The sequence below is a fragment of the Palaemon carinicauda genome, chromosome 20 (assembly GCF_036898095.1).
Source record: "Palaemon carinicauda isolate YSFRI2023 chromosome 20, ASM3689809v2, whole genome shotgun sequence".
NCBI classification, from domain to species: domain Eukaryota; kingdom Metazoa; phylum Arthropoda; class Malacostraca; order Decapoda; family Palaemonidae; genus Palaemon; species Palaemon carinicauda.
In genome coordinates, this window is record NC_090744.1 from 29,039,675 (window position 1) to 29,064,122 (window position 24,448).

Consider the following 24,448-nt stretch of genomic DNA (forward strand, 5'->3'; position numbering starts at 1 on the left):
ATCCAGTATTCAAATTGCTTATATCTCGAAGCAAACGCTTCTCGACCTTATATGGTACTGTAGTTAAAAATGAAAAACAATCATAATATATCTGACCTATTCACCATAATACTAGATCGTTGCAAGGAACAATACCGGCGGCCTGCATGAATATGGGGCCGTCAGAACCTTGTTGTCAAGTCCAGCAGTAACATGCCATTTTGTTGTTAATGTGCCCCTATTGCAACAGTTTGGTTTGCTTGGAATTTTAGTTCAGGAACTATCAGGTATGTATCATAGTGTTACCTCCAAATTAAGACATGGAGGTTTACTCCTAGTAACTATAACCTTAAATTTCAAGGTTTCTATAAGATTTAAATCCAATTCTTGGTGAGTGACTGACACTGCATTTTTGGTCAGAAGAATTGAAGTTCTGGTCCTACATAGCAAATTAGGGACATTACCTGTAATGTTCATTGTTTGTTCAAAATATAAAGAACATACCTTATTGGACAAAGAACTATTTTCATATGAAATACAACCAGTACTAATGAGAAGTTGAAAAATCACAACTGAATATTAGTCTTAAAATAATTTAGCTCTAAGTGAAGGCAAAACAAAGAAAATCATCTTATGCTAGCAAAGCCCACTTTAAATTGCATCAATTCCATCCAAATGTAGAGGTATGGTTACTAAATACCTCAATAGAGATTTGGCTAAATTTAGTGCTTGATGCAAACTATTGGGGATGAAGTTGAATCCTAACAAAACTGTCTAGATGTGCTTCCAGTGTTGTACTCATATACACTTTTCAGTGTACATTCTGTAATGAGTGCTACACTGGAACCACATCTAGACAACTTGTGTAGGATTTCGGAGCACATGGGGAGATCAGTACGAACCAATATACCTTTAAATAAGAAACCAATTTCAGCTATTTATGACCATTCATTTAAATCTGGTCATACCATTTCCAAGGAAAATTTTAAAATCACAGACAGACATAGTAGTGTCAGCCAACTGAGAATCTTGGAGTCTATACATTTTTAAGACAAAACCCAACTTGGATGAGGGCTTACCTATTCTGTTGCCGATGACCCATTGATCCGTTTTCTGGTCTGTAGGTTGCTGCCCTGGGTGGGTGGTTGTCGTCTCCTGCGGGTGATTAAGAAAGTCTTCCTTCACCTGTTTGATCTTCCCTTCCGTGGATTCATCCAGCAGGAATTGGATTCTTTCATTCCCCCGCTCTTCCTATTCTGTAGCAGACGTCTTCAATCAGCCCTCATCTCACCCTGCAGACTCATCTCTCCAGCAAGACTCACTTCGCACAGCCCTGCTGCAGCTACACTATGAGCTCTCGATCGCCCATGATCATCCTTCAGCTCATGACCGCCAACATTCACCGTCCACCAGCTCGCTCTGTTCATCAGCTCACCATTCACCAGCTTGCCGTTCACCAGCTTGTGATTGTTACTCTCCACGCTGTTCACCAGCCCATGATCATCACTCGCTGTTACCCAGCTCGTGATCATCATTCGCCATTCGCCAGATCGCCACCTAGCCGTTTGCCAGCTCGTGACCGTCACTCACCTGCTCAGGATAGTCACTTGTCAGCTTTACAAGGTTGCTGTTTGGACCAGCAACGGCTTCCAGCACCTAACGGTTTTCCTCTAGCTAATTTTCCTTCCGAGGTAAAGTTACTCTCTGTGACGATCTGTTCTGGCTGAGACCCTCACTTCAATCAAGCATACTACCCTTCTCGATGTGACTCCTGCTTCTCTAGTCATGAGAGAGTATCCTCATCTAGACGACATAGATCGTCTTCCCCCAGTCTCTTCGGGCTGCGATACTTTGGTAGCTCTTCCCACATGCAGTGGAAGGAGTTTAGCTCACATTGCCTTCTAGGAACCTATCCCAGCACTCTCCATTGACAGCCAGGGTAAAGTACAAAGGTTAATCTTGGTGCTTAACACCCCTCTCACCTCATTGAACGTGTTGTTTTCACACAAGCAGGGTTTTTCGGTTACTGATGTTTTTATCTTCTCCAAACTTCGAAAAGCCCGTGTACACGATTGGCAGGTTTCTTCATGGACTCTTCAGTCATGGGCACGTCGCGGACGTTCGTCCCTCATGAACGTTGTGTCTTTTTTTTGCTCCATGACCACTAAGACCTGTGCTAGGCTCCCTCGGATCTGTTTACAAGCATCTTCGGCCTCATTCCGCGGAATCCTTCCCCTGAGAGGCATATACAACCAACCCTTAGCTTGAACTCGGTCTAGTTCGTCAACCATTGGACTGTGACGCTCTTCCGCGGCCTGAGTTCTCCCATGAGCCAATTTTCTTTTCTAAGGATAACGACCCTTCTCGTCATTGAGTGAGGTTTTCTAGTAATGGATAATTCCCTCATACGAACTCAGAGTACGCACCTCATTTTGGCAAGGAAAAAGCCCAGCTACAAAAGCATACACTTCTGTCTCTTCTACCCACCTGTTGAGGTGTGAGGGTGGTTCTCTCTTTAATTCTCACAATCCGAACATCAGGTCGGACAGGACAGCTTTGTTCGTCAAGATATCTCTTGAGCATCTACAGTCCGTTCTTCCTATGGAAGTCTCCAGTTTTTCCTTTCCTATGGGAACAAGTTTGTTCATCAGACTCTATCCAGCTAGGAGAAGACTTAATTGTTAAACAAGCAGTTAGTCCAGGACTTCCTGTGCATGTTCGACAAATAGGACTCGTACTCCTAGTTTTCCTGGACACCCATCGTCAAGGAAGCTTTCTTCATACATACTGGCATTCCATGTCAAGGTTTAGTGCTTCGGTTTCGATAGTATCTCAGGTTTTCACGAAGGTTGTACCCTAGTGTCAATCTGGTCCTACAGGATTTGCCTCGTTCTCTGAAGACTTTGGGACGATTGGCTGATCTTAATGGTCTCGATGGCTTACCGAGACAGCGTCACGAGTTTACCGCGATTGGCGTAAATCTCAAGAGATATCCCAACTTCCTTATGAGAGACGGGTATCCTTAGACTTGTTCAGCGTCATCAGCCTGCAGGAGTTTCTCACAGAACCACAGGGTCCAAGGCGTAGGTTGGCGATAGCTCTCCCTTCTTCAAGACGCTCTTTCTACCAGTAGTGATTACGTTTCATAAGTCACTGTTTTCACTCTGGTTTGTCAAGCCTGCATCAGTATGTTGAATCCAGCCTCTTCAGGTGCAGCCAGATCCAAAGTGTTTCAGCACGAAGGATCTTCCTTTTTTTGGTTCGGTACGAGACCCAGGCAGATGGGCCAGAGAAGAAGGTTGACAGACGAGTCTCATCAGAGGAGCCGACCTCCTCATTTTCCCTTCCCCCGTATTTGACGCTCCCATCAGATGCATCCAAGAAAGGGGGGGGGGAGGGGGGGGTGCTGAACCACTTGTCCTCAGGGCTCTGGTCAGAACCCGAATGGTACCGTAATTAAATCTCTTTGAGATGCAATCTTCAAATGATCTTTCCCACCCACTTCCTGCTTGACATGACCCACAGAAACATAGAAACATTCTCCATTGTCACTGTGGTGGCTACACAATAAAAGATTTATATCACCTCAAGGTCCTTGATGGACAAGTAGCTGAGGGGGGAGGGCAGAGTCTAACCATGGTTAACTCTGGGATGAATGACGAAGAATGACTGGATCTTTCTTTCTTTCATCTTCCCCGTGCTGGGTAACAGCACTTACGGTACTCTAAAAAAGCTGGCCTCCACTGTCTGCTGGTAGAACCATTTCCCTTGTGTAACCTGATATGGACATGATTCATTGTATAAAATTGAAACAATCTCCAATAGATTTAGTAGATTAGAGAACAAAGCCCTCAGAAGGACATTGGGAGTTAAATGGCAGGACAGGATTAGAAATGAAACTAAGAGAGATTACTGTACTCGAGTGCCATATGTGGATGAGATCATGATGAGGGGTAGATGGAGATCGTTTGGGCATGCTCTTTGCGCTCCCCAAGAGATATTAGATCACCAAACGTTCAGCTGGGCACCACAAGGCACTAGAATAGTTGGAAAACCCAGGCCTAAATGGCTGAGGACTATGAAACGCAAAGTAGGAGATGATGAATGGAGTATTATTGAATTAAAAGCTCAAGATAGAGACAACTGGCAAAATCTAACCGAGGCCCTTTGCGTCAATGGGTGTAAGAGGAGATGATGATGATGATGAACCTGCTATTGAGAGATACTGTATAATTTTTACGTCCCCATACCCCCTGGCGAGGTGGGATTGGGTAAGATTTATGATTGATTCCAAGAGTCCTACATTTCTAAGATTTCTTACTTAGACTAGTCACACTGCTAGTATCACACATTCACACAGATTGCTCGGGCCACTAACTGTGCTTTGCATGAATTGTTTAGCGAGGTGTCAATGTTTCTCCGTTACTTGCGGAACATGTATGGGAAAACCCCGGGTCAAAGACCAAACAGTTGCTTCGGACTTCCACCCTCCTAAGGAGCGAGTCCATCCCTATAAATAGCGAGGGTGTGTATTCAGTATCGAAACATATGACAAATTTGAAAGTAGTTTGTATGTTTCCTAACAATACAAACCTATAGCTACAGTATTTATACAAAGTGGCCTGCCATCACTTGTCCCCCAAGAACTCCTGTCTGCAATAAAAAGTGAGGAAACAACACGGGTGTGTGTGCGTGTGTGAAAGAGTGGGGTGCCCCCCTTCTCCCCCCACCCCTGCTAACTATCGGTAGGGTAATTACACCTCGCTTACGGGGGCCGGCTGGCTAATGCTACTTTTTAAGGACAGGACTTTGACATCTCCAAATTGCATAGGATTGTTGCCTCTGACGTTAAGTGTTACGATGCCTAGGCAATTTATCTTTAAAATCAGTGTTTTTCAGATTCTATCTCCTCCCTTGGTACTTAATATGAAGACCTTGGATTAATACCCTATATAGATGTGATATAGACCTCAAATAGAATAGTTTTTCTTTTCTAAAAGTCACTTTTTTTTGCTAGATATGAATTTTTTCATTATGGTAAAAAAATAAACTTATATTTCAGGGGAAAAAATATGAAAAAAAAAATTAGAAAAAAAGGGCTCTAATTTATTGTTTTATAATATCTTTCTAAGTTATATACCAAATTTCGATGCTATATCTTTAAAACTAAGGTAGAAGATAAAATTTGAAGGTCAAGAAGTATGGTTTTAAGATAAGGGCATTCAAAGATTTTCTTTGTATTTCTACAAAGACAGTATTAATAAATTTATGATTATGAATTTTATGTTCCTTTTTGGATATTAATAAACTGCAAAAAAAAATTTATTTATCATAATTTAATCATAAATGAAGATCCCTTTGCTCAATATCTTGCTTCTTTAGGTGAGACGGTGGCTGCTTCATCATCTCTCTCCTTGACTAACTCTACTAATTTTGCCAATATTACCCACTTCTGAACTCTTATTAGAGCAAATTTTCTTCTTCCTTATGTTAGTGAGATGGTGAAATTGTCTTTTCCTCTTAGGCTTGATGAAATTCTTGCCAAAAACGGGAAAAACAGATGTAAAAATGAGAATGTCAGAGGTCAAACTCAAACATATACTCTCAATGAGGTTTGTGGTAGGACTGAAGGGCGAAGGGTGTAATTTACTGTGTAATAAATCGTGTTGTGACTCGTGGAATCTATACAGATGCCATTGCTCACAATTTGTTTTACATTAAAATGTAATGATTATCAAAATTTACAACAGAAGAAATAATGCATTTAATTGTAGGGCACAATGTTTTTGGTTTATCAAGTTACTTTTTCTAATTACCCTGTAACTATGAAAGTAAGAGGAATTTTGACCAAATATTTTGTATACGCATTTTCCATTGCCATAAGAAGCTCAGTGAATTTTTTCAGGATTTTGTTTTTCTTCCTATATCCCTATATATTGGTATTCCGGCTGGGCCCCTTAAAAGTCTTTATGGCTAGTCTTCCAGCTTCGCCGAAAGATATTCCCTATAAATAGCTACAGGTTTGTATCGTTAGGAAAAATACAAATTACTTACAAATTTGTCATTTTCATCCCAGTTATCATGTTTAGCATAAGATTGCTTATGTAGTGATGGTTATGAAACTAAATGGGAGATTTAGTCTACCCTTATAGCTGACCTATTTTTGTGTGTGTATAGAGTAGCCTAAAGCGGGCTTTTTCTAGGTGATTCTATGAATGGTTATTTTAGCGATACTTTGGTTTTATGGCAACTGTCAGTAGTTAAGTGCTTTCAACAATTAACAAAAGCTAATCCCTAACCTATTTAAATTTATGAATAACAAATTTTTTTAAATTGTATCTAACCTTAGTGAGGTTAGGAAAGGATGGGAATCTACAGTTCTGTGAGCTATATAGTATCACTGGCCATTACAGTGTAGCAGTTTTATAAAGTAGTAATGTTAGCAGTAAAATTATTTTGTACAAGTGAAAAACCCATTGAAAGTTTAATAGTCTATTGCCTAATATTTTCACATACTGTACAGGAATGTGCGTGAAATTGTGGAGAGCGGTTTATTTCCCTCCTCTCCCTCTAAGGTCAAGAATAATGGGGAAGGGCTAGCCGGGAACCATTCACTCCTAATAGGAATGGTTTGTACTCGACCTTCTGTATTCATCTGATATGAGCATTGGAGGGAGGGAGGAGAGTACAATTGAACCATAAATTGCGACCAAGCTCTCTCCTAACCAGCGTCTTTTTAAGCCACTGGTTCAACTGTGTAGTTGATGAGGGGGCTAATTTAGTATAACTTTCAAGACTACTGTGAAATCAGTTTTGTTCACAGAGTACGAATTTTTGCTTATTTTGCGCAATGTACTTTTCGCTAATTTAAGTCCGTGCCATTATAAAAATAACACCCGAAAAATGGGAAAATCATTTTACCTCATTTATGTTTTAACTGAATAATCGACTTCAGTGGCACTCACTCAAAATGCTTTTATTTACTAATTTAGTATTATTCCTTTTATTTTTGCATTTCTCTTTTAAAAGTGTACATGTAATAATTGTCGTGTCATTCGTATATCAAAACTGTGTAGGATTAATGATATAACGTAGCATTGATTACTTAAAAATCTTTTTCATTTCCTTTTATTTTTTATTTTGATTGGCAATCAGTAAACAATAACCTGCAAGACAATGATTAGTATGTTTACTTGTACTTATAAACTGCTAGTTTCCACTGTTGTGACATATCCTTTCACCACATGTATGACATGAGTATTACAGTCCCTCTTTTGAAAAAACTCTAACAATGTCTCTTTTTTTTTTTTTATTTCATTCCATTTCGATGTGAGTTCAACCACTTAACTGTAACAATGGACATGTCAATTTGCTGTTATCAAACATACCGCTCGCATTAACATGTATACACGGAACAGGGGATAATTATACACACATTCTGTATAAAGATTTGGTTGGGGGGAAAAAATACTATGGAATTTCTGTCAGTAGACTTGGAAGGTCTGAGTACCACTCTGCATGCTGTCATTTCAGTGCTACCAGAGTGATTTGGAGATTGGGCGATGATGGCTCTGCTGATCACTTTCCTTATGAAACAAAATGGTGGGAAGGCATAAATATCGAGCCCATCCCACGGGTGTTGAAATGCATCCTCCAATACTACTACTTGATCAGTCACTTGTGAGCAATAAACTTCTGAACCCGCAACTTTATTGCAATGACTCAGATTGTCTCTGATGATGTTCTATTTCCCTGGAATAAGCCGTGCTAACGTGGTTTCTACATTTTCCTCTGTCCATGAGTGTATGTTCAAGAAGCTGACCACCTTATTTGTTAACATAAGTCATTACTGTAGTGTTGTTGTTCATCAATACTGAGTGACCTCTTACTATGTCCTGGATCAGAGCTAGATATGCAGCTCTCAGTGCTAAAGTTTTGATATGACCTCTGTCCATAGACCTGACATGAAACAATTTACAATGTGGGCTTCCCACCCATTTCTGGACGCATCTTAGAACAGGATTTCTTGGGGGGAAGAACCTGCAATGGGGATCCCTCCATTAGGTTCCTCTCCTGCAACCACGCAGACAGGTCCTTTTGAACTTCCTGTTACCTTGACAAGTATAGTCACCCCTTGTTTTTCGTGAGTTCTCTCTTCGCAGTTTCACTTATAAGGGACATAAAGAACTGTAATACTTATTAAATAAAAAGAATCACATATTTGCGATAAAAACTCTAGCAGGGCGATGATTTCAAATAGCCTGCACTCCTTTATACTTTAAGTAAACGCGTAGAACTTCATACGAAAAAGGTTAGTGGTCATGTTATAAAATAAGTTTACTTACTTAATCATAAATAGTTAAAATATGCACAGAACAGTAAAGGGTATTACACTACAGGTTTTTTTCATCAACTACGTATTGTATTTACTTTAAATGTATGTAGGCTACGTGTGTCGAATCATCTGAACAAAAGCACTGAACAAGCACAGTACATATAAGCTGTACTGTAGTGATATTACTGTACATATATTACAGTAATATACTGTACACTACAGTATTGTAGACTACGTGTGTTGAGTCGTCTGAACGAAAACACTTAACACTTACAGTACATGTAACCTGTTTTGTAGTGATATTACTGTACATATAATACAGTAATATACTGTACACTGCAGTATCAGCAAGTGTTATATTACAGTATTACTAGATAGGAGCAACTGTTTTTTATACAGTACAGTAAGGGTATGATGACAACTTGGTATTGTTTTAGTTTAGTACAATGCTGTACTGTAGCCTTACAGTGTTCAGTATGTAGTGTACATGTACTGTACACTGTATATTTAAACTGGTAGAACAGATAAAAATAATATTAGGCAGTACTTAGTGTGTTAATCAGCCACTTGGGCACCTGCTTGTAGGCAAGGGACATTGACTTGTTAGGTTAAGAGTTATCCCACCATAGGGCAACATATATTCGCAATTATTTTTGCTTATCACCCCCGTCTCTGTTACCTAACCCTAATGAAAAACGAGAGCTGACTCTATCCAATGCGAAGAACCTCTACTGTTCAAGGTTTTGCCCCTTGGAATTCCCACTTCGTCCATCGACTTGACAGACATCACCCCCCCCCCCCCCCCGCCCCCAGGTGGTAACATTGGGGGGATTGCCATCCCCCTAATGAGGTCCTCACACATCTCGCCCTCATTTGGCTCGAGGCCTTCGGCAAAAAGGCTAGTTCTTATCAGTCTCTTGAACTGGTAGTTGTTGCTGGTGTGCCTCTCATAGCCGCCTGCTTGTGGGGCGAGTTAAGGTTGCTGCATGAGGGGCTTGACTCAACTTTTCCCACTTTGCCACTACTGCATCCACTTTGTCTGGTTGAAAGAGAGAGGCAGTACATGTCAGTGAAGTGTTTTGCAAAGACATACAGTATAGGCTTTGGAGGCCATATGCCTGACAAAATTGTTGACCACTGCATCCAGTTACTTTATTGGTATGCAGCCTGGTGTACCAAGAACTTCATTGCCTTTGCACTTGAAAAGGTGAGCTCCTCATACTGTACTACATAAACTTGAGTGCCCCAGACCAGTAGTCTAACCAAGAGAAGGCTTGCAAAACTGACATTGCTGCTGCCTCCATATTCAAGGGTTCCAAGGCTGAGAAAAGTGGTGGTGGTTGTACGAGCCTCCCTGGGGTCACTACCTCATTGTCTAAAGGGAAGCAGAGAAGGATAAACTCCCTTTGTTATGTTAAATTACCTCTGCTTTAAAAAGACAGTCGGTATTAACTTCGAGGAACGAGCCACTCGTAGCAAGTCTTTGGTTGCAGAAACCTGTGCCTCTAGTTTCTAGATAGTCTGCTCGGTCTGATGCGATCATGGAAATTGAGGGGCATCGAGGCGTGTGCTTTCTTAAAGAGCGAGTCAGTGGATTTCTGTCTTCCGGAGAAAGAATCTTTCGGAGCATCACCCAAGAAAACTCCTCTTCAGGCTCGGTAGAGGTAGACTCTAGGGCTTCACGTCATGAGGACCCGGTGACTTGGTGATATGGGAAGTTAACAGGCTCAGGGAAAGTAAGTCGTGCCCTCTTTGGAGGAGATACCCGATTGTGAGACTACGGAGTCTTTTGTAGAAGGGGCCTATTTATTTTCTTCTTTAAAGCCACAGCTTTCTTATCCCTGACCTTCTCTCCTCTGGAAAAGGGAGAGAGGTAAGGGGACACAAGATATTTGGAGGAATAAGGTTCCATCTCATCTCGAGACTCAGGATTCAAATATTGAGGATTCTGGGGGCAATTTTGATGGTGTAGTGTCTTGGATTGACTTCAACCCTCTCCAATAAAGAATCTATCGGAAAGAGTTTATATTCACCCGTAAACTTTGGAAGCCCTAGTCTATGTGGCTCCCATTCCTTGACGTCCAGAGGAGCATCCCTTAACTCTGATGGACGTTTTACTACCTTAAGGTGACACATTTCTTTATAATCCTTTATAGGAACGAGCAACTTTGATGACCACTTGAGTTGGAACTCTTTCTTGTGGTCTATCACAGCCCTTAGAAAAGGAACTAGCAGGTCATTCAACAGAGCCATTCACTTTTGGGCTTTTCTCTAATAGAAAACTTCAAGAGACATGTCTTCTAAATGCCTCCCTTCCTTAGCTTGAAGTATTCCTTGAGGCATCTGTTGTTGTGGTAGAAGTCGTACACAATTGAACAGCGTACAATTCTGAGGGTTGCGTGCTGGTAGGTTTCATGATCCTGTAGACTTCTCACTCACAAGTGGAGCCTCACTTCTCTGAGGGTCAGGCTCTGTGGTGGGCACACACACTGAAAGGTCTAGTTGTTGATGGAGCTTTTTAACTTTGCCTTCCTCTGGGAGATTTTTAATAAGATCTCTCAGGGCCGAAGCCCAAAAGAGATACAGGAACACACTACACTGGTTTCACTGGTTTACCCTAAGCAGGACGATCAACTGGGCTATAGCCCGAAAAACTACTTAATGCACTCCCAGAAGAGTATGCAGAGACCTCTGAGGCAAAGTCATTGTCATAGGAGTCGATGCTTTTGGGCGGCGAAAAGGGCTAAGGTGCAACAAGACGCTTCTTACCCAAAACTCGAACAGCTTTGACCAGAGCAAGTTCAATGGCTGGGATATCCAAAACTGAAGACTGGGGATCATCCTCAAGCAGCAGCCTCCTTGTTTCTCTAGGGGAAGCATGGGAGTCTACCACCTTGGAAGGTTGTCCCTCAATTCCAAGGTACCCAGTCTTCTTCAGTTTGTCCTCTAAAGAAGTGCTGGAGTGGCGAGTTTCGGTTGTCGGAAGTTGGGATCTCGTATTTCCTGACCTCGGAAATGAACCCAAAGGAGAACAATCATGGTTGGATTTCTTCCTACTCCAAATTCTCGCCCACGGGAAGGCGACCACTTCCTGCACATATCACAAAGGGAATCTGAAGTGCAGCTGTGTCCTCTGCGAGTCAGACTCAAAGGATGAGGCTCAACCTTAACCTTACTCATAAAAGTTCCAGTTTCCATCCGGCAGCACTGGACATGTCCTCATTCTACTAAGTTCCTTCACACTCGTACTAAATTGAGAAAAGGAGAATATTAGGAAAAAACTTCAGGCCAGTTGCAGAGCGTCAAGAACATGTCTATTCAACATGATGGCCAGTCAGAATAAAGGCTGCGAGTGCCATCAGACCAAACTACAAGGATGCAGAGAACATTCCTTTCCCAGTAACTGACCATGTCCACTAGTACATTATTCTTGCCTGGAATGAACCTCACTGACACCTCCACTGCCTTGCTCCATGCCTAATTGTGCATTTGGGAAACAGTGCCTGCTGGTTTGTTAATGCTGTTATCGCTCATCAATTCTACAATGCTACCGATTGTCCTATAAAACTGTTGTTAAGCTTACAACGCTAGCATTGCTGCGTGCATTCCCAGTAGAGTAATATGCAGGCATTTTTCTTTCGTGTTCCATCTTCCCAAGGCAGTCTTGTTCTTCAGGTTCCTCCTTGGAAGTGATTGAATAACAGGATTTCAGGTGGTGATGAGGAGAGTGAAGATTCCCTGACGAGATTATCATTGTTCAATTACCAGGCTAAATTGTCCAGGGAGTCCTCGGGTTACGACGGTCCAGACTTACGCTGTTTCGAGGTTACGAACGCGCCCCCATAAAAATATAAAAAATATTAAGCGTCGTTAGCGTTGTAAGCGACGTAAACAATTGTGAACTATTTTCTAGCGCGCAGCGGATGAATACGCTTGTTGTGGTTGTGGGCGAGGAAGATGGCGTCCTTCGCGTCACTCAGTTTCAGTGATACGCCACATGTTTGATCTTTTTTTTTTTTTTTTAACTTTTTGCACTTCATTATGGCTCCAAAGCGTAAGGCAGATTCTTCTGATGGTAGTGCAGCAAAGAAAAGAAAGGCCATCACCATAGAAGTGAAATTAGACATTATTAAACGATCTAAAAACACTGAAATGCCAACAAACATTGGCCGGTCGCTTGGCCTAGTCATTCGACCGTGGCTACCATTCTTAAGGATAAAGAGCTCATCGTTGAACTCTATGAAAGCAACAGTGATAACCAAGCAGTGTAGTGGTTTAATTATTGAAATGGAAAGATTATTGGTGCTTTGGTTGGAAGATCAAAATCAACGGCGTATTCTGGTAAGCCTTAAGGTGATTCAGGAGAAGGCGAAACGATAGTTTGAAGCGTTGAAAAAAGAAAGGGGGGAAGAAAGTGAAATGAATTATTTACTTTAATTCATGTGGTAAGGAATTGTTTTCTCTTTTTCTAATACTTTTTTATGCCATTTGTTACATTTTATTATAGTACAATACTTTACAGTACAGTACAGTATGTATAGAGTAATTTTTTTATGATGTTCTGACTTACACTGAAATTTCAGTTACACTGCGTCTTAAGAACGGATCAAAAGTCGAGGTCCCCCTGTACCTCTTGTTCCACCAGAACCACATGGGAAGGGTGATTGCTGTTTGCTAACCACTTAAGTTTCAGACACCACTGGAGGAGGCTTGCCCACGAGATACAAGCTTCTCGTACAACAAAAGATGTTCGAAAAGAAGTTACCACTGTAGAGCCGAAATTTGTCATTCGTGAAGAAACAATTACACTAACTGTTGTGGTTGTGTCATTGAAAGGCTTGCTACTGCAGTATTTCAGATTACCAGGTAGTCCATCCTGTGCTTGGGCTTGAGACGACTTTTACCTATGGACCATATCCCCAGATCATGGCAAAAGGAAAGAAGTCTGTCCCGATCTTGAAGTAATTCTCCTGGAGGTAGACAAAATCGGTCAGTCGTCTACGTCTGTCAGCAGACATATTCCATTTAAGTGCGCCAAGACGAGTGTTAACACTTTAGGAGCAATTGCTACTTTGATGCTCAGGGATCTGATATGGCACACTACTCCCCCAAGGATGAAGTAGAGATATCTTTGGTAGGCCTCATATATGGAGATCTCAAGTATGCATCTTTCAGACCTACAGAAAGCATGAAGTGTTCTTTTCTGATGGCGGCCTGTACAGTGCTTGCAGTCTCCATCTTTAACCTGTTAAGCGTCCCCCCTGGACCAGGTTGCCGCTAACGTACCGTCACGCTTTTTTTGCCCTGAGCGGTCATTTCACTAATGATAATTTTTCAAAGTTAATATCATTTCTTTATGCTTATAATTCAAATTTATAGTTAAAAGTAGGGATATTAATTAAATGGTGGAATAAAAAATACAATTAATATCACAAATTTTAAGTAATTTGTATTTTTCCTAACAGTACTTACCTCGAACTACTTTCTTAGGAGGATCTGGGATCTCCTCCCATCCGACCAGAATTTTGTGTAGTTTACCCTATTCCCGTTCTCTATGTGGGGTAATCTCTGGCGGATTGATACGCGCCCAGAGATGACCCAGGGTCAGAGAGCTATCTTTCTCAGGTCTGGCTCCTCAGTAAGTTTTGGTGGAAAGAGGTTCTCCTCTCTCTATTAAGTCCTGTAAGTCACTCTGGGCAGGATGGGTGGGCTATAACCCGAAAGTAGTTCGAGGTAAGTACTGTTAGGAAAAATACAAATTACTTAAAATTTGTGATTTGTTCCAACACGGAGTACTTACCTCGAACTACTTTCTTAGGAGACTTATACCTTAGGAGGTGGGAGTGTATTGCAGGGCTCAGAGACTGGGAAGATGGAAGCAAAAAGGGGGGAAACCTAGATAGGGGGCTAGGTTCCGCTGACCCATCGAAAGAGAACACTCGAAATAGGGAAAACTACCCAAAAAACTAACTTAGTGTCTAAGTGGCTTACCTCTGTTAAAAACGCCTTGGGGGCGTATTTCTTCAGTGACGATGAATTTTATGGTAGTTAAAGGCCTTCCGAGTCCCTTTAAGGGAAGGTAATTAGGTAACAGGGGGGGGGGGTTAAGGAAAAGGAACCTGTGTCTCTTGGACTTACTGCCTGTGGGTTCCCCGGGGCTATACCTTTAAATCTTCTGAAGCGCTGAAATGACGATACCGAGGGAGAACCCGTCCAAGGACCTCCTCGAGCATTCCTTCAAGTAGTGAGCTGTGAAGGTCGACTGGTTGGTCCAAGTACCAGCCCTCAGGATTTGGCCAACTGCCATGTTCTTCTCAAAGGCCAGAGATGTACTCAGTCCTCTGATGTTGTGGGGCCTGGGTTTACCTGGAATAGGGATTCCTGCACTACTGTAGGCTCTCCTGATCACTTGCCGTAACCAGAAGGAGATCGTGTTTTTGGATACCGGTTTCTTCACCAAACCTGAAGAAACGAACAGATTCTTGACTAGGGGTTGTCTGAACGTGGGATTGCCAGCACCGAGAATCCTTCAAAGTTGGGGTTCCAGACTGCTGGGTTCTGGGTCTTGGCCACGAAAGATGGAACGAACTTGAAGGTAACTTCACGCCATCCCTTCGAATGTGACACCTCATATGTAAGTCCATGAAGTTCCCCTACTCGTTTTGCCGACGCTAGTGCCAACAGGAAAACTGTCTTGAGGGTGAGCTCTTTGTCTAGGATGTCCTTTAGGGGTTCGAAGGGAGGCTCTCATAGCATCTTCAGGAAACCTAGCCACGTCCCACTGGGGCACTAACCGCTTGCGGAGGGCATGATTGCTCAAAGCTCTTGATGAGCATCGAGATGTGTCTGGAGGAACCTAGGTCGATGCCTTTCAGGAGGAAGACTTGACCTAGGGCTGCTCTAACTCCTTTAATGGCTGGGATGGACATGCTTTCCTCGTCCCTGAGATAGACTAAGAAGTCGACTATCTCCGGGACTGAGGCTCTCAACGGCTTGATATTCTTGACGGCGCACCACTTCGTGAAGGTAGCCAATTTTGCCTGGTACACAGCGGCTGAAGATCGTCTCAGGTAACCCGACAACCTCGTTGCCGTCTTCACCGAATAGCCTTCCTTCCTCAGGAGACGCTCGATAACCTCCACGCGTGAAGGGAGAGGGACTGAGGGTTCTCGTGGAACCTTTGAAAGTGTGGTTGCCAGAGCAGGTCTGACCTGTCCGGAAGGGGCCAAGGCGGAAGGCGCGCCAGTTCCTTTAGGTCTACGAACCACTCTCTCTCCGGCCACCAGGGCCCTACCAAAGTCATCCACAGGTTGTTCGCTCTCTTCACCCTGTTGAGAACCTGTCTGAGCATTCCGAAGGGAGGGAAGGCGTATTCGTCAAGGTTGTCCCAGGGATGCTGGAAGGCGTCCTCGAATGCTGCTCCCGGGTCTGGCACAGGAGAACAAAACACGGGGAGCTGTGCGTTTAGTCTCGTGGCGAAGAGGTCTATTACCGGTGAACCCCACTTCTGGATCAGAGTCTTGGCCACTTCTGGGTGGAGGGACCACTCGGACCCCACCACCTGACCCACTCTGCTGAGGCCGTCGGCTAGGACGTTCCTTTTCCCCGGAATGAACCTGGCCGAGATCTTGATCTGCTCCCTTTCGGCCCATTCCAGAAATTCCAACGTGAGGCTGCACAACTCCTTTGATTTTAGTCCTCCTTGCTTCTTTACGTTTGCTACTACGGTGGCGTTGTCGCACATCAATGCCACGGTGTTCCCCCGGAGCTTCTGGACGAACTCCAGACACGCCCTCTGCACGGCCATCATTTCCAGTACATTGATATGCAGGTTTTTCTCCTCGGGTCCCCACCTTCCTCTCGCTGTACTGTCGAGGAGGTGAGCACCCCAACCCTCCTTGGAGGCGTCCGTGAAGAGGAGCATCTCCGGAGGGTCGTCTGCGAAGGGCATCCCCTTGAGGGTGTTCGAAGTGTCGATCCACCACTCGAAGACCTCCTTCGTTTCTGTGGTCACTGGAACTACTTTGTGAGGGGAGTCTGTCTGGTTCCAGGTTTCTTCCAGGTTCCACTGAACTCCTCTGAGGGACTAGCTTCTCCAATGACACGAGGTGACCTATCAGTCTCTGCCAGTCCTTGGCCCTCCTGGGCTGACCCGACAGAAAGGGCCGTAGGATCTGGTTCAGGTTGTCTAGCCTCTCCGCAGAAGGGAATGCTTTTGCCAACCGGGAGTCCAGGACCATCCGGAGGTAGGTCATCCTGGTGGACGGTATCAATTGGGATTTTTCCAGGTTGATGGTGATACCCTGGACGTTGCAGAACTGCAGGAGTTTCGCGCCTTGCCCCCTCAGTACTTCCCTTGAGTCTGAAAGCAACAACCAGTCGTCCAGGTACCGAATCAGGCGGATGCCCTGTTCGTGTGCCCAGGCTGAGACTGTCGCGAAAATCTTCGTAAAGACCTGGGGGGCTGTGGATAGACCGAAGCAGAGGATCTTGAACTGCAACGTTTGGGTACCCCACTTCACTTTTAGATACTTCCTGCTGGAGGGGTGGACAGGGATCTGGAAGTATGCGTCCTTGAGGTCTATCGACATCATGAAGTCTCCTTCCCTCAATGCCGCTAGGACCGACTTCGGAATGTCCATCTTGAAGTCAGTTTTGCACACGAACTTGTTGAGGGCTGAGAGGTCTATGACTGGTCTCCATCCCCCTATCGCTTTCTCCACCAGGAAGAGTCTGCTGTAGAACCCTGGCCCTGGGTTCTTGACTGGCTCCATTGCCCCTTTCGCTAGCATAGCAGAGACTTCTTGCAGGGCTGTCCTTCTCAGGGGGTCTTTCGGTGCCAACCATTCCGCCTGTAGATCTGGAATCAGAGGTGGGGGTTCCGCCCGGAAGGGCAACCTGTTTCCTTCCTTCAGGACTGTCACGGTCCACGGATCCGACCCGTGGTCCCGCCATGCATGTCAAGAATTTTTGAAGCATCCCCCCACCTGAGGCTTCGGCAGGAGTAGGGGGCCTCCCTCCCTATCTCCTTTGGGAGGCATGGCCCGAACGCCCTCTTCTGGAGGCCGAGTAGGAGGGCCTAAATGCTGACTGCGTGGTTGCAGATCCCCTATGTGAGGGCTGAGAAGACTGCTGCCAGGACGTAGTAGGAGCGTCTCTCCTGGGCTGGTTAGGTGAGGCGCGAGGAGGAAGAGGGACGTCCAAAGGAGGTCTCCTATGGTTGGGTCTTCTTGCTGGAGGAGGTCTCGGTTCTCTCACATCCTTTAACTTCCTCACCTTCTCCATCACTTCTTCTACTTCCTTGAGGGGGAAGATAGTCTCGCCCCACAGTGGAAGACTCCTCAGGGACCTGGCCTCTCTGTCGGGGAGCCACCTTACCAGTTTGCTGAGTACAGTGTCCTTTTTTCTCAGGATCCAGTTAGCGGTTTGTGTAATTGATTGATAGGACAGGAACTTCAGGGCCTTACCTCCCGAGCTGATCAGCTCTTTCAGCAGGGCCTGATTTTCCGGAACCACTAGGTCGTATGAGGATTGGAAAGCTACCAGCGTGGCGGCCCACCAATCCAGCCAGGATGACACATGCATCAGGTCCCTGGACAGCTCCTCCATCATGGCGGTCTCCGCTGGCGAGAAACAAACCGGGGCTGTGGTCGCCCTCTCTTCTGCTGCGCCTTGTTCCAAGATGGCGACTGCTGGTTCTACTGCGCAGGGTCCCGCGCGGTGGCCTTCCGGGAGGTAGAACTGCGACTGAGTCTTTAGGCCCTGGAGAAGCCTAGAGGCGCTCTGGCTCTTGGGGGCCTCCGCATGGTTAGCCACTACCTTGCAGACATGTGCCAACCCCAGCTTCACGTCTCTAGCCACCGGGAGCGTTAGTGAGGGCTTCTGTTGAACAGGGGCATCCACCATTCTGTTGAGGCTCGAATGCCAGAAGTCGTCAGACAAGGGCTCCGGTTCATCCAGCCTATGGTGTCGTCGGATGAAGCCTATGACTCTCCGGTAAGCGGAAACCTCTGCTGGAGAGCCTTCTTCCCCTTCCTCTCTCTTGTCCGCGGGGCGTCCTAGTTCTCGTGACGGAGGACCTCCGACGGAGGGAGCCGTACCAGGAGGTGGCATCCTCTTGGAGTGGTCCGATTCCCTCACTAGAGGCCATAGGACGGGCATCGCCGCTGGGACGGAGGTCTCCGTCCTTGATTTCTCCCTTCTTCTGGAGGACCAGGGGTCCGCGGGCTTGCCCGTCGAGGAAAGAGGAAACGAACCTCTCCCGCTCTGGACGTCTCCTTGGAAATCTTGAAGGAGGGACGCTGCTGCCAGACCGAAGGGGCGACTCTCCATGCTGGGCAGGTGGAGTCGGAACCTTCACGGACCTATGCCTGTCCCTCGACGTCTGATGTGAGAAGCTCCTCCGCCGGTCAAAACTGCTCCCATCGATGAATCCTACTGGTGATCGGGGTCTGGGGAGCCATCCCGATGTGCCCGCGACGGCTGCCGCCCCCAGGAGTTGGCTACGCGGGATGGAAACTCGCACCCATACTTCCTCCGGCGAAAGACTTCTCCTGAAATTCCTCTTGGGGGACCTAGAACGTCTATCCACGGCACGTGATCTTGAAGACGAGCGCGAACGTGATCGTCTCCTGCAAGACCTATCCTGCCGCCTACTATGGTCTCTCGGGGCTCCTTCATCTGAAGAGTAAGGGTAGGCCTCAAACGAGGAAGCCGAGGATCTGTAGGGTCTCGTTGGAGGGTCGGAAAGTCGCCGTGTCGTTGTCGGTTCTGCATGGGGCCCGGCCGACGACGCAGGCTCCATAAACACCGCTGGGAACGACGCTGACGGTGTTGGAGGGGAGCGGGGGAGCTCCTCGTTGGGAAACCAGGCCTCGAACTCCTCTTCCATTCTGTGGGGTGATCTGAAGGGCGTCTTGGGAGGCGCCCACACGAGGGCGTCTGATGGCGGTGAGTCGTCCTTCTCGGCGCCGGCGCCCTCGGCTGCTGACGCACCTGAAAAGCCCGCCCAAGAGGCGAGAGAAGAAGCTGCTGCCAACTTTCCCCACATAGGATCTTCCGAAGATACGGGGCCACCTTAGTCCAGGGCCTCGACCCCCGAAAACACACCCGTCCCTCCCTCAGGCCCCCTACTTGCGTGGAAAGACGACACAATACCACTGTCTGGTAATTTAGACTCCTGGGGAAGGGCCACTGGCCGCTTCCCGGCAACAGACTTACCTTCTCCCCCTACTCTGGGTAGGGGGAGAAGGTAGAGAAGCTCTATCAGACGGGACGCCGGGCGAACCGAGAGGCAAAGAGACGGACTTCCTCGGGGACCGACGAGAGGCTTTCTTCTTTTTAGTGCCGTAACGCACCCACTGCACTTCATTCCAGGACTCGCACTCCGGACACGTGGCTGTAGGGGAACACACACTGCCCCTACACGACGATCACAAGGAGTGCGGGTCAACTTCGAGTTTTGAGAGAAAAGCGCCACACGATTTGCCAGCCATAGGCCCAGGGCAACGACGGGGTTGCTCCATAATGAACAAGTAATATACCGCGAGACACAGGAACACAGAGGGAAAGGAAGGGAAGCACACAAGGGACCACGTGGGACACAAAGGGATCGGGGACACTAAAGGTCGCACTTGGTTAGAGACCGACGCGACCAGAAACTTACTGAGGAGCGAGACCTGAGAAAGCATGCTCTCTGACCCTGGGTCATCTCTGGGCGCGTATCACTCCGCCAGAGATTACCCCGCATAGAGAACGGGAATAGGGTAAACTACACAAAATTCTGGTTGGATGGGAGGAGATCCCAGATCCTCCTAAGAAAGTAGTTCGAGGTAAGTACTCCGTGTTGGAACAAACTACTATTATTTCATTTCAAAAGGCTACATAATACTGAATATTCTAATGGGTTCTTTTTATCTTCAATCGTAAATCTTGTGCCAGGATCAGCAACAAAAGCAAAGGGACAAGTCTCTCTCTCTCTCTCCATATCGTTTCCTGTATAGTTTTCAAATATGTTCGTCATACATTTGTACATTATTTATCCACTTTATTCTCTCTCGGCATTTCCTTTCCTATATAGTTTTGTGAAATCTCGTTGTCCAGTCATTTGGCAATGAGAAATCATTTTCGCTCTCGGCATCGAAAGAAAACTTTGTTTCTTCAATATCCTCATCACTGGAGGATTCAGAAATAGTGCTCGCATTATCAAACAGGTTATCATTATCAAATTCCTCAACAAGAATATCATTGTTTTCATCTAAAGAAATAACCTTCCTCTTTAGACTGCTCATTGTAAAAGAAACTACAAACAACCTTTTCTGCATGAACGCCCGAAGCGCAGAGAGGAAACCAGTTTTCTAACATCAAGCTACCTTCAGAAAAATAGTTGCCAGACATCATATAAGTTTCTATCTATAGCTTACATATGCTGAGTGTTGCCAAGTGGTGATCCTATACTTACTATACGAGTAAATGTATTATCACGAGACTGACGGCTTGAAAAAGTCAGTTAAAGTCATGAACGGAATATACAGTTGAAGGCGGTACTGAGTAGATTGTGGTGAATGGTTTATCACGTGGGTGACGCTTAACAGGTTAAGGGAGTTTGAAAAACTAACTCTTTCCGAGGAGAGGCCGATGGCCGGTCTGCAGTCCCCAGTTGAGTTCTCCATTAGTGAAATATTGCTGGAAAACCAACCCATATGGCTCCTAGCATGTTCCTCCTTTCTATCACCTTCACCTCTACCTCTAGGTCTAGGGCTTTCGGCAATCCTGGGGACGAGACTTAGGGAACAGCAATAGTATTCGTGCCAAAGGAATTCCACAACTCGGTTCTCCACACCGTGTTGCTATCACTCGACCAACTCGCAGCAACTGTAGGAGAGAACTGTGGATCTCAGTGTCCCCTTCCATCCTCTGCTGCCCACCTTCTTGTACTGGCCAGGACGGGAATGAAAGGGTGTGGCATTATTCACGCATTTCTTAGAGGCAAAAGGGACTGGAGTTGCAGATCTGGTTATTGACATCCCCTTCTTTAAAGCAGACTTCAGAGGGCAGTGGGGATTGTTCTCATTGCAGTTACCTTTAAAGAGCTAGAAATCTTGAGGACCTATTGAGCCTACTAGTTTCCAGACAGATGAGCCAAGAAGGTGACAGCTTTGGTGTCTGACAGGATCAAGCCTGTGTACCTCCTCCTCATCTGAATTTGCCAAGTCCTGGGTCATAAAGTACGCCACTGCTCCTAACCAGTGGTTGATTCACGATGTTGCTTGGAACCTGGCCATGGCGACAGATTTAAGTGCTTAGAAAGTTGTGCCCTCTTTCTTAGTTTCTCCATTAGGGTCCCTGCCATCAGCATAGTAACTGCTGGTTCAATTAGGAGACCAAAATGGTCTGCATCTTTGGGTATGCGAAATCAATGTTGTCAAGATAGCATGAGACTAGTTCTTATTTAATACAAGTGAAGTGAATACCACGGACCCGAGATCTGGGAATTGACACTATCCAGAGCTGCTCAGGCAAGTTCCAACCATGGCAACTCGAGGGCAGGTTTTGATCCTCGAGGGGCGCTGAAGTGCCGATCAGTAGATATTATTCCCCCTTTGATGGGAGCCAGTTACCTCCCCAAGGTCTGTACTCACGGATGAGTGACTACACTTAGGTGAACGTTCACACAGTATCAGGGTTCTTTGTTTCTGCTGGTGCTGGTCTGAACTTGGGTGCTGTGGGGTCGACAATGTCCCGCAACTCCTCCCTTCGTGATCTTGATGAATACCTCAGGAGGATCCTTCACAGAGTACTCGTGTGTTGGAAGAAAAGACTACACCATATAGGTTTGCCTATTCAGAAAGTTGAGGCTCATACCCACAGAGGTTGGCGATCAAACTAAAAGGCCAACAGGGGAGCAAGATAATGAGCAGCACAAGGTTACATTGATACAAACTTGTTGCTGGGTGTTGAAGGAGCCTTGTTGATTATCGCTCGTACACATTATGGCTTGTCACATGTCAATAAGAGCTTTGAGAGAGGTCTTGCAGTGTTTGAATTTGTTGGACAGCCTCTGTCTTGCCACATAGAAGGTTTCACCTCATGGGAAGGTCTCTAGTCCTTGACCGGTCTTGGTGTGTAGGAAGATCTCTTGAAAAGGGGCGGTCTAGGCACATAGAAAGATCTCGGTGCATGGAGGGATCTCAATACAAAGCCTTAGACTGATGAGAGGTGACAGGTGCCCTGTGACTTGAACGTCAGGATTGCATGATGATCCGTGAGCTGTCTTGTTGCGTGGTGTCCTAGCGAGAGAAGATGAATTACACCTTGGTGGTGCAAGTGGGAAGCGATGATGGTGTATTGAAAGAAGTCATCAGTCGTATAGACCACCCCAATTCTTCTTTTGGGCCTGTTGTTTTTCTAGGCAGCGACATCCTTCTTGAACTGCCAGAAGAAAAGGGGGATGAGGGCAAAGGCCTTAATCCCAACTGATGGTGCGTGTGTTAATCCCCATATGAGGCCCAGCACTGGCAAGCACCTATACCTCGTACCAAACCATCTTCCCTGGCTAGGTTGGAAGATACTACCATACTGCTTGTCAAGCATGTAAGAGGTGAGGTCTTTGGTTGAAGTCTTCACTGGTGGTTTCTTCGGTGCAGCTGGTGTTGTGCCAATGGTTCAGCAGCAGATGCTGAAGAAACAGGTGTGCTGAGGGGGTGTTGAGTAAGACAGGTGCCTAGCCTTTTTTCCTCCCTACCAGTCTACAGAGTCTAGCATTTCCAACCTGGCAACGACCATATAGCACTAATAGAGAATTATTATTATTATTATTATTACTATCCAAGCTACAACCCTAATTGGAAAAGCAAGATGCTATAAGCCCAGGGGCTCCAATAGGGAAAAATAGCCCAGTGAGGAAAGGAAATAAGGAAATAAATAACTGAAGAGAACAAATTAACAATAAATCATCCTAAAAAAAGTAATGTCAAAAGAGATATATCATATATAAACTATTAACAACGTCAACAACAAAAATGTCATATATAAACTATAAAAAGACTCATGTCCGTCTGGTCAACAAAAAAGCATTTGCTCCAACTTTGAACTTTTGAAGTTCTACTGATTCAACAACCCGATTAGGAAGATCATTCCACAACTTGGTAACAGCTGGAATAAAACTTCTAGAGTACTGCGTAGTATTGAGTCTTATGATGGAGAAGGCCTGGCTATTAGAATTAACTGCCTGCCTAGTATTACGAACAGGATAGAATTGTCCAGGGAGATCTGAATGTAAAGGATGGTCAGAGTTATGAAAAATCTTATGCAACATGCATAATGAACTAATTGATCGACGGTGCCAGAGATTAATATCTAGATCAGGAATAAGAAATTTAATAGACCGTAAGTTTCTGTCCAACAAATTAAGATGAGAATCAGCAGCTGAAGACCAGACAGGAGAACAATACTCAAAACAAGGTAGAATAAAAGAATTAAAACACTTCTTCAGAATAGATTGATCACCGAATATCTTAAAAGACTTTCTCAATAAGCCAATTTTTTGTGCAATTGAAGAAGACACAGACCTTATATGTTTCTCAAAAGTAAATTTGCTGTCAAGAATCACGCCTAAAATTTTGAAAGAGTCATACAAATTTAAAGAAACATTATCAATACTGAGATCCGGATGTTGAGGAGCCACCGTCCTTGACCTACTTACAATCATACTTTGAGTTTTGTTAGGATTCAACTTCATACCCCATAATTTGCACCATGCACTAATTTTAGCTAAATCTCTATTAAGGGATTCACCAACCCCAGATCTACATTCAGGGGATGGAATTGATGCAAAGAGAGTAGCATCATCTGCATATGCAACAAGCTTATTTTCTAGGCCAAACCACATGTCATGTGTATATAGTATGAAAAGTAATGGGCCAAGAACACTACCCTGTGGAACACCGGATATCACATTCCTATACTCACTATGGTGCCCATCAACAACAACTCTTTGAGATCTACTACTTAAAAAATCAATAATAATGCTAAGAAACGACCCACCCATTCCCAACTGTTTCAGTTTGAAAACAAGGGCCTCATGATTAACACGGTCAAAGGCAGCACTAAAATCAAGGCCAATCATACGAACTT

The 24,448-nt window shown here is 45.1% G+C and overlaps 2 protein-coding genes across 2 annotated transcripts in view; both read left to right on the forward strand.

Annotated features, from left to right (window-relative positions):
- Window positions 1-24,448, forward strand: part of LOC137660245 (uncharacterized) — a 123,134-nt gene that overhangs the window by 88,848 nt on the left and 9,838 nt on the right. The gene's annotated exons all lie outside the window — the stretch shown is intronic.
- On the forward strand, window positions 12,356-12,694 carry LOC137659710 (putative CENPB DNA-binding domain-containing protein 1). Its single transcript, XM_068394531.1, has one exon. The coding sequence runs from the start codon at window positions 12,356-12,358 to the stop codon at window positions 12,692-12,694; it is 339 nt and encodes a 112-aa protein (XP_068250632.1).

Excerpts from the sequence above, each read along its gene's own strand:
- LOC137659710 (XM_068394531.1), top strand. The coding sequence starts at position 12,356 with ATGGCTCCAAAGCGTAAGGCAGATTCTTCTGATGGTAGTGCAGCAAAG.